Source organism: Sturnira hondurensis, unplaced genomic scaffold, assembly GCF_014824575.4.
Source record: "Sturnira hondurensis isolate 20B ecotype Veracruz unplaced genomic scaffold, ASM1482457v3 Scaffold0012488, whole genome shotgun sequence".
In the NCBI taxonomy this organism is placed as follows: domain Eukaryota; kingdom Metazoa; phylum Chordata; class Mammalia; order Chiroptera; family Phyllostomidae; genus Sturnira; species Sturnira hondurensis.
In genome coordinates, this window is record NW_028085119.1 from 2,939,089 (window position 1) to 2,955,097 (window position 16,009).

General features: G+C 37.3%; 1 protein-coding gene across 1 annotated transcript in view; it reads right to left on the minus strand.

The window, feature by feature from the left end:
- Positions 1 to 16,009, minus strand: part of CUBN (cubilin) — a 254,992-nt gene that overhangs the window by 179,088 nt on the left and 59,895 nt on the right. The window contains exons 23-27 of the mRNA XM_037060773.1: positions 12,665 to 12,857; positions 11,089 to 11,249; positions 10,493 to 10,674; positions 9,517 to 9,673; positions 6,974 to 7,161 (exon numbers count right to left, since the gene is read on the minus strand). Of these exons, the coding sequence (XP_036916668.1) occupies positions 6,974 to 7,161; positions 9,517 to 9,673; positions 10,493 to 10,674; positions 11,089 to 11,249; positions 12,665 to 12,857 (881 nt within the window). The remainder of the gene's footprint in view (positions 1 to 6,973; positions 7,162 to 9,516; positions 9,674 to 10,492; positions 10,675 to 11,088; positions 11,250 to 12,664; positions 12,858 to 16,009) is intronic.

Here is a 16,009-nt window from a genome sequence, read left to right on the forward strand (position 1 = left end):
AATAACAACATCTCCAGGCATTGATGAGATAAAGTATATAATTCAGCTATAGCAATGGGAAAATAAGACCTGTTGAAAAAGAAACTTTAGTAGCATTCAAAGATATATGTAAAGAGGATACCTATAAAAATATTTATAATTTATCAGAAGAGGGCTTTGAAGGAAGGATACAACATGCTGTCACAGTAGAAGTGGGCTACAGACTCAGGGTGGGTGGGCTCCCCTATTGAAATCCCCAGAGATTTTGATGGGTTGGGTTGGGGTGAGATCTAGGATTGTGTTTTTACAGCAAGATCCCCAGGTGATTCTGGAATGCAGCCAGATTTAGCAGCTGGTTGTAGGGGCTTTAATCTCTAGTACCAACCAGTTCCTCACTAGAGACCACAATTTTTAACAAAGGAAAAAGGGAAGCAAAAAGAGATAAAGGAGATGACCATGGGGAGGTAATTTCAACCACCTAGACATCTCTCAGATGTCTCTTTCTGATACCTGATTAATTCTTTCTATGTTCTTCTCTCAGAGTGTAAGCAGTGAAGAAAAGTGCTGCCCTGTGCTAATTCTGCCCAGCAAAGAGGTGGTTGCTAATGCAGAAGTGACCAAAATATCAGGAGAACAGGATGGAGTTCCTTACTGCCTGTGATCACTGCCCACACTAGTCACAGGCCTTGGGTTTGGGGGAGCCCGACTTCAAAAAGAGATCTGTGCTCATAGACCAATGAAAGAAACAAAGGAAGCCATAGGAAAAGGAAAGAGTCCACAAAGTAAAGAATAACTTTTATGGCAATAAAAGGAAGAACTTCTGAAAAAAATCCATTAAGAAGAGTTCATACAGCTACATAAGAGCTTTCTGACCATTCCATGAGCATACTTGTGTAAGTCAGCCAACCTTAGGAAACAGCACAGTTAGGGGGGAAATGTCTGCCTTTCAAAGTCCTTGTCAGGGCAAGGAAAGACGAGGTGTGGACTGGGCCAGCACCAGCAGATGGCACAGCGTGATGAAGGGGGCGTAGAAGCTTGCCTCGTGTGGCTTTGAAACTGGAAGAAGAGATGCTGAAATCCAGTTTAGAAGATAAGACAATCAAACTTCTAAAAGAATTTTTTCAGGTTAAAATGAGTTGTATACTGCAGCACTGAAAGTTACAGTCACTGCAGAACTAACTTTGTAACCTTGCCGAATGTGTGTAAGAAATGATTTAGTGTGACAGCAGAATCCATGCCCCTGCACAGAGACCCTACCTCTGCCCACACGTGTGACCAGTGGGCAGAGGCAAGTGTGTGATCTGGCCATGCTGCCTGAAGGGGCACCTGTCCACAAACCAGCTAGACCCACACTTTTGCTGTCACACTCAAAAAGGCGAGCCACCTGTGCTGGTCATTTGTTGACCAGGCAAGATCTGGTTGGTTGTAAGTGCCTGAGATGAGAGATCATGTAAAGATGTACAGTCATGGCTGAGGTGGCCATAGGGAAGCTAAAATTCTGAGGTTGCAGAAACCCGGGACGTTTTTAGGGAGAGAGGTGAGAATGGCGTGTGCAATGCCGGGAGAAGCAACAAGGCAATGCGACAGACAGGAGCGTCCACTAAGCTGCCTTTGTTTCTGCCTTTGCCCAGCCTTCCAGTTTATTCTGTGTGTCCCGAGGTTTCTCACTTTGCTCAGAATCGCAGTCCTTTCACAAATGTTCATTTTTCCTACAGGGTTCAGTTGGAGTATGTGCCTGCAACCAAGACTATGAAGCAGAACAATGAAAAAGCAGGACTGCCAGAGGCCTGAAGGAAAACTTACTCAAGTTCCAAATGTAGGAAAGATTTATTTTGGACCCTCACAGATGAGTAAAATTGACAGCCATTTTTTTTGAAAAATTCTAAATTGAATGCTAAAAATAATTTGTCAGCAATAACCAAGAGGTGATTATAATAAATAACTACAGCTTCTCCAGGAAGAAGCCATGCTAAAATAACATAATTTCTCTTTGTGACAGTGTCACTAAAGTGGGAGATCCAAGGGTTTCTTGGACTCCTTCATATCACCTCTGAGGGGGACAGAAAATTGTGAGAGTATAAATAGAGGATGTGTGGTATTATAGCTACGAGCATCGGCCTGGAGCCATCGAGCCTGGTAGAAAGCTTGGCTTTGCCATCTATAATCTCTGTCATTGTGGACAACCTGGGTATTTACCTCAACTGCCTAACCTGAAAAATGGGTATAATATTTCCCATATTACAAGGTTGCTGTCATAATTACCTAGCAAATAGTAAGTGCTTGATAAAGATGAGCTATTACTATTACCAAGTTGTTTGAATGGTGCTATTATAAAAGTGTTCAATAATAGCTCATTTTAACCAAAGAAACCTATCATTTTGGAATACTGAAAACAGGCACCATTTTGTCTGACATTTTTTATCAATTACTTTTGAAGAAGTAGGAGGCCAATGGCCAAAGGGCCTATATACAAGGGACAAGTGCTCTAAAGACTGGAGAATCAGGATTTAGAGGAATCATGAAGTGATGGAATTCTCAGCAAAGCAGTCAAATATAACTTACCAGGAATAATATCCTGGGGTTGGCTATGTAGCCACTACAATTCATGTAAAAATGACCTAGAGATTATAGGTCTTAATATAGTCCAGCACTGTGACGAACAATAAACTCATTTGACCTCAGCCTACATACGCCAGAAGTATATGAACCAGGTGATATAGTCCCAGCATACTCAGTCCTGGGTTGGTTAGTTGGGCTGTTGCATCCGGTCCTGGGCCACATTTTAAGAGACACTGACATACAAGAGAACATGCAAAGGTGGGGTGTGCCATGGAAGCTTGCCACTTGTGGACCACTGAAGGGAATGAAGGACCAGGATTGGGGAACAGAGGCCAAGACTTCATGATGATTTGCTTGAGCAAACTCAGACATCGACTTCATGCCTCCTCACTCTACAGGCTTGTTCCTGCTCCCACCATCCCTCACACGCTGCTCTGCCCAGAGTCACACTGATCTCCAAGGGACACTGCTCAACCCTGACCTTTCTTGACCCTGTAGGAGAATCTCACCTGATTGATTGCTGTCACCATCTAGTATAATCTCTTCCCTCAGTTTCCATGACATAAAAATCTCCCAGTTTTCCCCCTTCCTTTTCTTACCACATACATGCTCCAAGTTGACCTGATAGATGCCCTGGTCTTCCTGTACACCTCTGTGCTGATTTCTCCAAAGTCCATCACTTCTGTTTGTATATGCTCTCACCTATAAAAATTTCCTCTTCCATTGCAGACTCAGACTCAAAATAAAAATGAAGTTAGGAGTATATCCTAAGAACCCTGAAACACCAATCCAAAAGAACCTATGCACCCAATGTTCATAGCAGCACAATTTACAATAGCCAAGAGTTGGAAGCAACCTAGATGCCCATCAGTAAATGAATGGATCAAAAAGCTATGGTACATTTACACAATGGAATTCTATGCTGCAGAAAGAAAGAAGGAGCTCCTGCCCTTTGCAACAGCATGGATGGAATGGGAAAGCATTATACTGAGCGAAATGAGCCAGGTGGTGAAAGACAAATACTATATGATCTTACCTTTAACAGGAAGCTAAACAACAAAACAAACAAGCAAGCAAAATATGACCAAAGACACTGAAATAGAGAACAGGCTGACAGGGACCAGAGGGGAGAGGGGAGAAAATTTCAGGGGAAAAGGGGAAGGATTCACAGGACACATGGACAAAAACTAAGGCTGGGGGGGAATGAAAGGGAGGTGGGGAGCACTGGGGTGGGGGGGGTGGGCTGGGATGGGAATATAAGACAGAAAACTGTACTTGAACAATAATTAAATAAATTTTAAAAAATAAAAATAAAGATGAAAAAGTGAAATTAAGTTGTAAAACACAGGAAGAATTTCCATAACTATATGAGCAATATGGTGTTACTCCCTTAAGCAAATGACCCTTCCTCTCATTAAATATTTCATTTCCAAATCTTAATCATTTATTTTTTTCCCAGAAGACAAAATAATGAAGGATGGATTAGATTCCCAATGGGCTTAAACCAACCCACACCTCTCAGCAAAGTTGGACACAATGTCCAACCAGCACCTAATCAAGTCCTTTCATAGTTTCAGTTTTATTAATTCAAAATAATTCAATTCTGGCTGCAGTATCAGCCACTCAATTGAGACTTGGCTCAGTAGCTTGCAAAAAAAGAACCTTAAACTCCAAGTTACTAAAATAATGAACACTAGAGTTTGTGTTTGTGGCCTTGCTCTCCTTTAACGGTTATTTGTGTTTTTAAATTTTCCATCATAGACCAGCCATTGTAGAGATTGCTATTGCCTGTTGGCTTGAAGAAATGGAAAAAATCTCCTCCCTCTGTCAAGAGCGTCATTCTTTGGAAGGCTTTGCTGAACTTCTGGTTCTCGTTCTGTATTTTTGCTGCTTTCCCCATCAGTGTTGCACAAGACAGATGGTACGCCTGTACCATGGTCCATGAGGGACCTCTCACGAGCTGCTCTGCAGTTATTAGAACAAGTATTTTTTTATTTGACAGTTTTCAAACACCTCCAAAAACTATCTGATGGGCCTTGTCACTGTTCCTTCATCAAGTAAGTGCAGCTGTAGGCAGTCCAGGTCCTGGAAGGGCTTCCTTTCATTTCCTCCTCATTCTTACTGCCAAGTCTCCTTTAAAGTCTAGTTCAAAAGCTCCCTCATCACTGCAGCTTTCTCCATCATGTTTTATCAAATCACAACCTGGGGCCTAGCACATTGTAACACATGCACAGCTCTGCAAGGCCCTGAGTTCTGCTTCAGTTTGTGCTCAACGTGACAGAATTGCAATGACTGTGTAGGACTTAAACCAAAAGGCCAGTTTGGAATTCATTTTTTCATTAGTTAATAGCTTTCATTAGGCTAATGTTAAAATATGGCTGTGATATTGAATTTCCCCTGATGTTACTAAGCTCTTATAAGATTCCAACTCTATAAGGAGTCCCTGGGTTATAAGGTTAGTAGAAGACAGCTTCCACCTTATAGTGGAAGCTCCCACAAATCTGAGAGTCCAGTAGGGCATATGGACACAATCACAACTGGTAAAACTATAATATAACCTGCTGTGTTTGTGGTATGAATGGGGGCTTTGAAAGCAACTTTGCAACTTTTTTTGTAAAGAATCATCAAGATCTCACCATGTGAAGAAAAGAGAAAAATGGCACCTCTGCCAGGTAGCCCAGCTGGTTAGGGCATCGTCCCGATATGCCAAGGTTGCGGGTTTGATCCTTGGTCAGGGCACATACAAGAATCCTCAATGAACAGATAAATAAGTGCAACAACAAATCCATGTCTGCCTGTGTCTTTCTTTCTCTTTCTCTCTCCCTCTCCCTCTCTGTATCTCTCTCTCTGTAAAATTCAATTTCAAAATTTTTAGAAAAAGAAAAAGTGGCCACTCCAGGTAACTGAAAAAAAGCACACCATTATTGAGCTTGTGAAGACCATCTAAACACTAGATCAAGGAAAATAGACTTAAAAACTGTTGTCAAGCTCATAATTCTGTTTGTTTTATGTTGTATTGTGTTGTCTTTAAATACTAGTAAATATAACTTTCTAATGGGTAAACACCATGGCTACTATTTCTATAATATTGAACTTTTCAAAATATAAGGCAAGGTTTTCTTTAACCTATACAATTATCCCTCACAAACCAGGCAGTTAATGTATTCAGGACCTCAGAAAACCTCTCAAAGTATAGGAAGTTTCTCTTTTTCATTTTGAAAGAGAAAAGTGCTATTTGGAAGAGATATGCTAACTTTGAACAACCTCAATCAACAATAGTTTTTCTTAAGAATTGATAAAAAGAGGATTAAAAATGTTACAAGGACAAAGCATTTTTTCCCTGAGAATATGTCATCAAAATTACAAATGTTGGGTGTTGGAATTCTTTACACGAAAGACCCCTGAAAGTTGCTGATCACCTTAGAGAGAAATGCACTGAACCACTGTGCAGCGGACAGATGGGATGGGGGAGAGTCCTAGTGTTATCTGAGCTGGTACTTGTGACTTCAGAAAAGACTTCTAGTGAAAGCATCACATGTGGATTCAAACGTACTGTATAGTAACAACGAAGATGGATATAAAATGACATGTCTGTTGACTCAAAAAGTGATGTTATTAATGACAAAAACTAGATGTCAACATATATGTAAATTGAGTAAAATTACTTTATGAAGTGTGAGAGTGGAAATCAATATTTCTAAATTAATATGGTAGTTTGTAAACATGTATTTTATACATGGATGCATAATTACATGAACAAAATAAATTGGCTACCTCACTTTACAATCTATAGCCCTAAAATGTTGAAGAGAAAAGTTAGCAAAAAGGATCTTGTAAATAAAAATATCTTATAAAAATAGCAGATTACCTCATATTTTGAGTTCCCTAATTTTCAAGCAACTTTTACTGCATGGCATCATATACAGAGAGTTGAGTGAGAGTCATTGGTAGTCATCATTATAACAAAAAGAAACTTCTGTTTTACAAAAAAATAACTAAAAATGCATAAATTCAAGTGAAAACAAAAATCAAAATCATGATTCTTAGTACCAGGCAAATTAAACAAAGCCATGAAATCCAGAGATTTTTCTGATCTCTTGTTTATAGAGAGAAAACATAAAAACAACCAAGAAAAATAGAAGTTTTTCTTCTACTTCTGTATTATTTAAATAATGTGAGGCCAGTCAGCCCATAAATTATAATGAAACCTAAGAACACAGATAGTACTTTGTGTATATAATTTAGGAAATTAAATATTAAGATGATGCAGAGAATATGCATGAAACATTCTTGTTAAACACCATGGCCAGTTGGTGTATTACAGGTGTGTAGGATAGGGTTAGGGACTTGGTGCCGCAAAGAATTATCACCCCTAGTCTGGCTTGCCAAACATGATCGGAAAAGACAGCAATTTACTTAGCTTCAGAATACGTACCTCTAAATAGTCTGTGGAGCAGTTTATGTAATTTTCCAACTCAAAGTCTAAAAATGTGTAATTCACAGTGTTGCCAGTTGTTGCTTGGATGGTCCAGTTGCAACGCAGATTTTCAGAATAGGGGTTTGGAAAATATATACTCTCTAAGATGCCATAGGTTTGATTCACAATCACCACGTTCTCACATGCTGGAAAAAATAACCATGATTGTTAGGAACCACTGTCAAATATGTCAAAATTGCTCCACGATGTGTGTGAGATTTCCTTTTTAAAGATCTAGGTTTAAAAGGTGTGTGTGTGTGTGTGTGTGTGTGTGTGTATTTGGTGTCGTATTTTTAGAGTGAAAGGGTCTCCACTAGAACAAATGTGAAATAATGCTTAGTGAATTCACCAACTTTAAAGGATCACAAAATCGCCTTTGTGACATGGGCATGCGATTCCTGTGAATTGGTGGAATGCCGAGTAGCTCAGCACTACTCAGAGATCTGTTTGTTTAGAGAAGTGTATTAAACATTCTATGCTTCTGTTTGTCTAACTTTAACATTTAGAAGGGACAGAAATCTTGACCTTTAAATTCAACAGTTTGAAAACACAAAGTTCTATGTGAATGCTAAAAATGAATAACAACATGGCTTTGTTGAATTCAAAAGTCAGCATGAAATTCACAATAAAGGCTCCGTTATTCCTCTAGTTAGTCACTAGGAAGTACCAAGCGAACAGGGGAATGTACAGGATTTAAAGAAAAATGAAAATCTTGAACTTTTACAGCAGTCTTCAATCCAATGGTGGCATTTTCTTCAGGTTATTTTTCAACCAAACTACATTAGGTACCTGTGGACTAGGTATGGTTTGTCCTGACAGTCAGTACCAAATTCAGCTAAACCTAATGACTTGTATTTTTGTATCATCTGCCTGATGTGTAATAGGAAAATAAATATTACATTGAAAAAGCTGTCTCTGAAGAATGTGATTCACATGCATTTCTCCCACAATACAGCTTCCTGGCAGATGCCTGGAGCACCATTTCTAAACTTTAGTTTGAAAAAGTACACACTTGTGGCTCTTCAAAAAACCTTCCTTTGCTAGAGCAGAAGAATACTCAAACTGTTTCTCTTTGAATATTTTTAGGTCACATTTTTGTCTGCACAGGACTTCTAAAGATGATCGTGCGGTTTTAGATGCCTGCGAGAAGTCACACCTGTTAGAGAAGTCCCGTGTGCCCCACTGACAACAAAACCGGGTAGAGGAAAAGATATTCCATTAACTCACAGGGGCTGCTCTCAGAGCTCAAAGAGTGTATATCTGCAAACCTCTAGTTTCAAATGGCAAATTACATGGAAAGTCTCACTGGTTACCTCCAATTTTTACCTGTAAGTACTGATGTGCACTAACTTATTCCTTCAGTGTTCTGAAATTATGGGAGAAAAATAAAATATCATAGAAATAAAAGTAATGGAGAAACAAATTAATTAGCACAGCAATAATAAAATGAGAGAAAGCATTATATGCTCAACTAGACATACCCTTGCTAAGATTTGGGAGGGCTTTTCATGCACTAATGATGAATTTTCTAAAGAATAAACTATATATCATTAAAACTCAGTATTCAAAACTCTCTACCATTCAGCCTAACCCCCAGATATAAGTGAATGTGAATCTTCAAATTTACACAAAGTTAAACATAAATATTCTCAACTAATCCAAAGGGCTATTATAAATTCAGATTCTAATTTTGTGACTTCAATTCCATGTTTAGGTAGTTGTGTCAACATTATGAATAAACTTAGATTTACTGGGAGAAGAAATGGTACTTGCAAAAACAGAAGTGTTTATTAAGTAACAAATCAAGAAAACCTTGTTTCTTGAATGCTCATTTTAAACCTGGCTAGAAAATTTAATTCTAGAGCTAGAAAGGGGCTTTCACAATCACCTAGCTGAATCTTTTTTTTTTTTTTAAGAAAAAAGTCATGGAACCCCAGGGAAGAAAAGTGCCCTTCCCAGACAGGAAAAAAAACCCTCAGCCCCTGGCCTTTCTGTTAAAAACTTTAATTCCACCAGGCAGCCTTAGGGGAAAGCAGAGTTTGATATGACATCTCTACAAAGACCAGATTGTTTCACAGTAAAGGATGTACCTATTATATGTGTGACTCACAAGGCCCATAGTACCTGTGGCAGTACAAGACAAAAAAAAATGTGTGGGAGATAGCATGTACAATGGAATGATGTCTACTTAGAAGATCATAATGTTTGATACAAACAAAAACTCATTAGCTATTAATCTGTTAAACTAATCTTTAGCTGCACTGCAACTATTCAGCATATTAAATATTCTTCTAAGTTTTTATAGCTTACCACATGGTTTAGTTCTATGATAAATTTAATGCATGAGCATTTCTCCCTCAAGTAGTTAAAATGTTCTCAATAGAGAAATAAGATTTATTTTAATGGCTCAAACAAGTGGCTCATCCTTATTTTAGTTTGTTTCATTCATCAAAAGATTGAAGACCCACTACAGGCATCAAGCAGGCAGGATACATACTTACTTTGCTGGTATTTGGCCAGGAAACCACCCCCTTGTTGACCTTCATCTGTCCTCAGTTTTAAAAACATGCTGTCTCCACTAGATCGAATGAGAGGCGGTTTCTCGTTGCCACAAAGCTGAGTGAGCAGATGAGAGCTGGTACTTGGGCCATCATATACCTTTAGTAAAACATTGTAAATGTCAGATGGCATGGCTTTACATATTACGCAAAGGCAACTGCAATCCTTAAGAACTGGGGAAGAAATACATGTATGACATAACAAAAGACTAGCCCTTAATCAAAATATCTTTTAAAATTACATTTAAATGTCTACAGATCTGGGCCATGAACTTGGGCCACTTAGTCATGGCTGTAATACATAGTAGTAAAGGTGTGAACCCAGGTTGAAATCTGAAGATTGAAAAATAAAAGACTAATACATATTTTTGAGACCATACCTGTTGTCAGTGGTCCTCCTTGCTTTTTTAGTTCATAGTTTACAATTTATAATGCTTTAATAAATTTTTTAATTTAGATTGTTTTTAACTGAAAAGGTAGAATTGCTGGCACTGTAAAAAGTCATACATGGATGACTTCAATTACCTTTTCTAATTCACCATGTAGTCCTCTAATCATTTTGCACTGCATATATAGAAAGTACATAGATAATAATTGTGATAAATCTCATAACCCCTTTCAGTAGGCTTTTAATCATATTTAATATATCTTAATATTTAGTGCATATATAATATACACTCAATATATTTTAACACATGAATCTAAATACTCAGTCATTCGGTATTACAGTCTATACTTAGAAGACAAGTCATTTTCATCAAATTTTCTTTTAATTTTTTTATTCTGTTTAAAATGTTTATGTGGATATTTTGTGTAAACGTTCCCCTCTCTCAAATCTCAACAGCAAAAAATAAATGCACTTATGTGTGTCCGGTGAGGAGGAAGCAGCAGATGATACAACTGAAACTCGTATACATACAGCCAGATAATCTAAAGTGCAGTTCGGGTGATGCTCCAAGTGGAACTCTTCAAACTCCAGTTCAAACGGGCTGCCCTGGCTGGCCTTCAACAACCAGTAGCATTCAGAGCTCTGGTAACAGGGCATCGGGTAGTTGGGGGATGTGAACGTGCCCGTGGGGGTGGTGAGATTGCCCCCACAGCCTGTCGGAGAAAGAGATGCAGTGATGCAGTGCCTTTCTGGCCAGTAAAATTGAACCTTCTTTTCTACATCAAACTGGTGCTACTGTTTCTCCTCTTTGAACCAAAATTTCAAAACAACTACATCACCAGAGAGAAGCTAGCCTAGACTCTCAATTTGTGTCAATGTGCTTTCCTTTCCTGACCAAGATGACCAGCTTAATGAAATATACCAGGGAGCCAGAGCATTCTCCCTTACTTTGTCTCTCAAAAACAGAAGGCTGCTATTAATTCGGAAATATTAACAATGTTGAAGTTTATTACACATAGTAGTCACAAAATACAGATGGAAAAATATGGATAAGAGTATGACAATGCAAGCACCAAGAAACCAACTCAACTGGACTCACCAATAAAAGATAGCTCTTTGCTATTTACCTGTTAATGATCCGTCCCAGTAAGCTGAGAATCCAGACCTTGAGTCAAGCATGTCGCTCTTAAATTGCAACCATAATTTGTTACTGTGAGAGATGATTCTTGGAGGTGGATTTGAGCCACAGTATTTTCCCAGGGATGGTGAAGTTTCATAGCCACCATTTCTGTAACAAAATACAGATGTGAACATCCATCAGGTTATTGATAATATTACTGTATAAACATTTAACATTATTTGAACTTTGAGATTACGAACAGATTAGTTTATGCCAATCAATGTCTCCCCAAAATACTATTAAAAAGCATAATTTCAAGTTTTCAATTTATTAAGTAGTATTGAATAATTTAATAAAGAATAACCATCATTTATGGTTGGCATAACATTTTCCATAGCCAACTGCAAACTGAGACAAAGTGTTTAGTCTTCTCCTTCTCAAGTAAAGTGTCTGGCAAATGTCAGAGAACACCAGATTTTAAAAAAACAGAATTATTAAAAGTATAAAAAATGTTTAATTTTACAGAGGAAGCCTGGCATGTTTTCCTTTAAAAACTTTTCTTCTAAGAAAATATTTAAAATATATCATATTTGATTTACATAGCAAAATTTTTTTAATGATTCTGTCTTCAAGAACTTCTGGAGTCTTAATTCTAGTTTGTAATCTGTAGCTTCGTTTAGAAAAAGGATTCACTCAACATTAAAAACCCAATGATTAATTTTTGTAAATTAAGATAATCATGTTATTTTAGAATGATATGGTACAATTGTGATCTCTTTTTAGTTCCCCACTTTATATCAGGAATAAAATTCACTATAAAATACTGTAAGATTCCAGTATTTTGTCCTATCAAATTGAAAACACTTTTTGCTGGATAATTAAATGCCCCCCAAACCCTTTAATGCGTTCCATTTTCTTTTTACCACCGTTGTCTCCATTTAGCATTTTAAAATGCTAAATAAAATATTTAACACATATGCATACCAAATCGGTCAGCCAAATTTAACTCATGTAAAGATCTGGAGAGATATCAGTAGATACAGTAACTTACCTTTACTGCAAATACAACTTGCTAACCACCTTCTTTCAAAGTAGCAAAGATTTCAAGAAAATATGTCTTGCACTGAAATTGGTTAAGTCTAGGTAGGCTTCTATTACTTGAACACATAAACTCTGTGGAAACCTTAAGATAAAGTTGCTGTTTAAGCATTATTTTGTGATATAGACTAAATGGACACTGGACAGCTTAAAATTTAAACTGATTTTACATAAAGTAATTCTTGGACAATAGCAAGTATCTAATTTCAGAGTGGTAGTGCATTTGTTTATTCTTCCCGAATAAAATCTGGAGTCTATTTTCACACAGTCCCAGTTAAAGAATCCTTTCAAAATAACCACAGAATCTTACACAATGTTCTGTTCTTCTTCTCCTAAGTCAGACTCCAAATAAGAAAGTTTATATCCTACAAAAAGAGTACTACAAGGAGTTTTATAGAAACTTTCTATATTTTTTCATTAACCTTCCCAGGAAAAATTATGAATAAAACTAGTGAGAAACATTATGATGAAATAAAGGCGCTTACCTGATTTCCACGAAATCTGCTACACAGTCTCCCCCAATGGCCTCCTCCAAGCTGAAGGCGGTGAAGTGCAGCTCGATCTGGTGGCTGGTTCCCACCGTGATCCTGTAAACGCAGTGCCAGTTGTTTGGGTAGTTGTTGGGGAAGTTTGGAGAAGTAAGCACACCTGAGTCTTCTGTATAGTCTTCCAAGCATACTGAGAAAACAAAGAGACCACGGCAGGGAAAATTAAAAAATATTACACTACATTCAGTAATATATACTTGATTAATTTATGCCAAATGCTTCATTTTTAATAGGCCATTCTGGAATGTTCAAAGAATAATTTTATTTCAAAATGAAGTTTTTGAAATCTCAAAGTCAAAAACAATTATTAATAGTACACCTAAGCTAAGTAGTAGAAATTTGTTATATAGATATACATATATGTATATATGTATATATATATATGAACAAATTTTTATGTTCTCAAAAGTGTTATAATTTTTCTAACTCATGCAAATTACCATAAACATTAAAAATGAGGCACCACTACAGAAATTAGAGACAGGGCCTAGAAATAATTTAAATCTGTTCTCCTTCTCACAAGCTTCCTTTCAAATGCTTTTCACCACAGTATGGATTTATGCGAAATGGCAAAGCAGGCACCTCAGTCGTGAGGCGAGGAACAGATGAGACTCGGGACCAGAGTGACCACAAATCAATGCCTAGCTCGAACGCTGACAAGCTGTGAGCCTTGGACAAGCTGCTTCACCTCTCTGAGCTCCACCTCTAAAATGCAGGCAGTGACCACCTTCGAGTGTGCAGGTGAGACTCAGAGACAATGCAATTAAAGGCCTTGGCACAGGTTCTGTACTCAATAAATGGTCCTAATCACCATTTCGTTTCAGACTAGACCAGAAAGTTGTAAGAAAAACGAGCATAAATTATGAGGGATAAATGAGATCACATAAAACATTTACACAGTACTTGGACAATCTTTGTCCTAAGCAAATACTAACTGTTCTATTGAAATACTTTAAGAGTTTAACTTTACCTAGTCAGTCCTTCAGACTCCATGTTTACTACCCAATCCACTCAATCTTTATGCTCTCCAAATCTGAGATATTCCTCAAAGAAAATCTCATTTGAAAACATCGTTAATGTGTCTTTAATTAAACCCTACTAATATAAATGTCGGGTGCAGGAGTAGACACAGATCTCCTACTGAAAGGTTTGGGGTAGGGGAATAAACTATTAACTTAATCATTATTTTTAAAAGAAGGATGCTTAGGTATGCTATTTCCCCAGCTGCTATTGTGTAATCGTACTCAGAAAAGAACAAAGGAACCTCTGATATTGAGTGCACAGAGACCTACAGCAGGTTCTGCTGCCTATGTACAGCTCTCGGAGTAACAGGCATTCACCAACTATTTACTTTACTCTATTTTAAGCAGCAAGCAATCAAGGCTTTACTGTATTAAAGGAATCAACAGTGATATTTCTGTATACTTTTCTGTAATTGTTAAGAGATTTTATTTATTTTATTTTTAGAGAGAGGGAAAAGGAAGGGTAAAGAGAGAGAAAGAAACATTGACGTGAGAGAGAAACATTGACCAGTTGCCTCTCACACATGCCCCTACCTGGGACAGAGAACCTGCCACCCATGCATATGTCCTGACTGGGAATCGAACCAGTGATCTTTTGCTTTCCAGGACAATGAATGCCCAACCACCTGCACCACATTTATCACAGCTTTTGTTTATTTTTGTATAATATGTCAAGATATTCCTTCAAGGGAGGGAAGGAGGGAGGACAAAAACCAGGAGAAGACAGGGGAGGGAGGAAAAGGGGCAGAGAGAGCAGTGAGAACAGAGGTGATAGATCAAGTATGTCAGACCCAGTAATAAGAATTACTAAGATAAAAGTTCATGGATCACATGGACATTTTTTCAGCTGGGCTGACCTGGCAGAATTGAGACTCACTGACTACTCCAACATTCAGATAGCTTTAGCCAGTAAATCAAATATTTAGCAAATTATCTGTTCCTGTCACGTGTACTTAAAGGGATAATGTTTCTTGCTTACCCACTCTACTCCCAGAGGGGAAATACAAATGTACTGAATTTTTCTAATGCAACTTGCAATAAGTCTGAAGCAGAATGGAATGTATAATCGGGTTCCTGTGTAAAGAAACCTAATTTAAGGAAATTTTTGAGAAGTAGTGATGAGTTGTTTTCCTGTACCTTGCCCAAATGCAAGTCATTATTGCCGCATCAAGGTGTGTGTTTGTCAATCCTTGCTGAAATTGTGATTTACGTATCAATCTTCTTTTCTGTTGCTGGCACAAAGATAAACACATTTTCTAATGTATTCAAATGATATTTACACTTCTCTTTGTCTGAAATGCTTTATCTAACAACTTCCTCTCCTCTCTCAACACACTCTTTAACAAATAAACTCTTACCTATCATTTAAGGTCAAATTTAAGTACCACCTTTTTTGTGAAGCCTTTCCTACTCAGGTAAAATTAATTTCCTTTTGTTCAATAAAACTTTATGCAAACAGTAATTTCAGTCCCAAACATATTTTGTTGCAGTTGTTCTTACATGAATATATTTCCTCTACTAGACCCTCAAATATAAACAGCACCTCATTAACCATTAAATTCCACTTATCATACTCCTGGCCTGGATCACATCTAGTAAGAACTTGTTAAAATTATGTTGCACGATGTATTGAAAACTGAAAGGGGTGGAACAATTATCTAATTTCCTCCCACCCTATTCCTCCCTCTACTTTCCTCACCTCATTTTTTCTCTTCTTCCTATCTTCTCTCCTGAGTCAGATGAGATTCTTTAATGTTTTTATAATGTGTATTAATTCTCAATTGTAGAAATGTCTGCTTCCAGCCATGACAAGGAACTGGTACTAGACTAGTCCCTCTGCATAGCAACCATAATAATAATGTAATTCTTTCTACCTGCCCCCTTTTGATGCAATTTTAGCTATATCATTTCATTCTATTTATATTATAAATTCTAACTTGGTATTATTTTTGCTTTGAATCATTAGTTGACTTTTAAAGAAATAATGAGAAGAAAAAGCAATCTTTATATTCTTTCCAGTTATTTACCATTTCTGGTATTCTTCATTCCTTTTTGTAGATACATATTTCTCTTGGGTATAATTTCCCTTTGGCATGATGGACATTGTTAGTATTTCATGTAGTATAAGTATTCTAGTGGTAAATTCTCTCAACTTCTGTTTGTCTAAAAATGTCTTTTTTGTCCTATCAAATTGAAAATGCTTTTTGCTGGATAATTAAATGCCCCCCAACCCTTTAATAATGCATTCCATTTTCTTTTT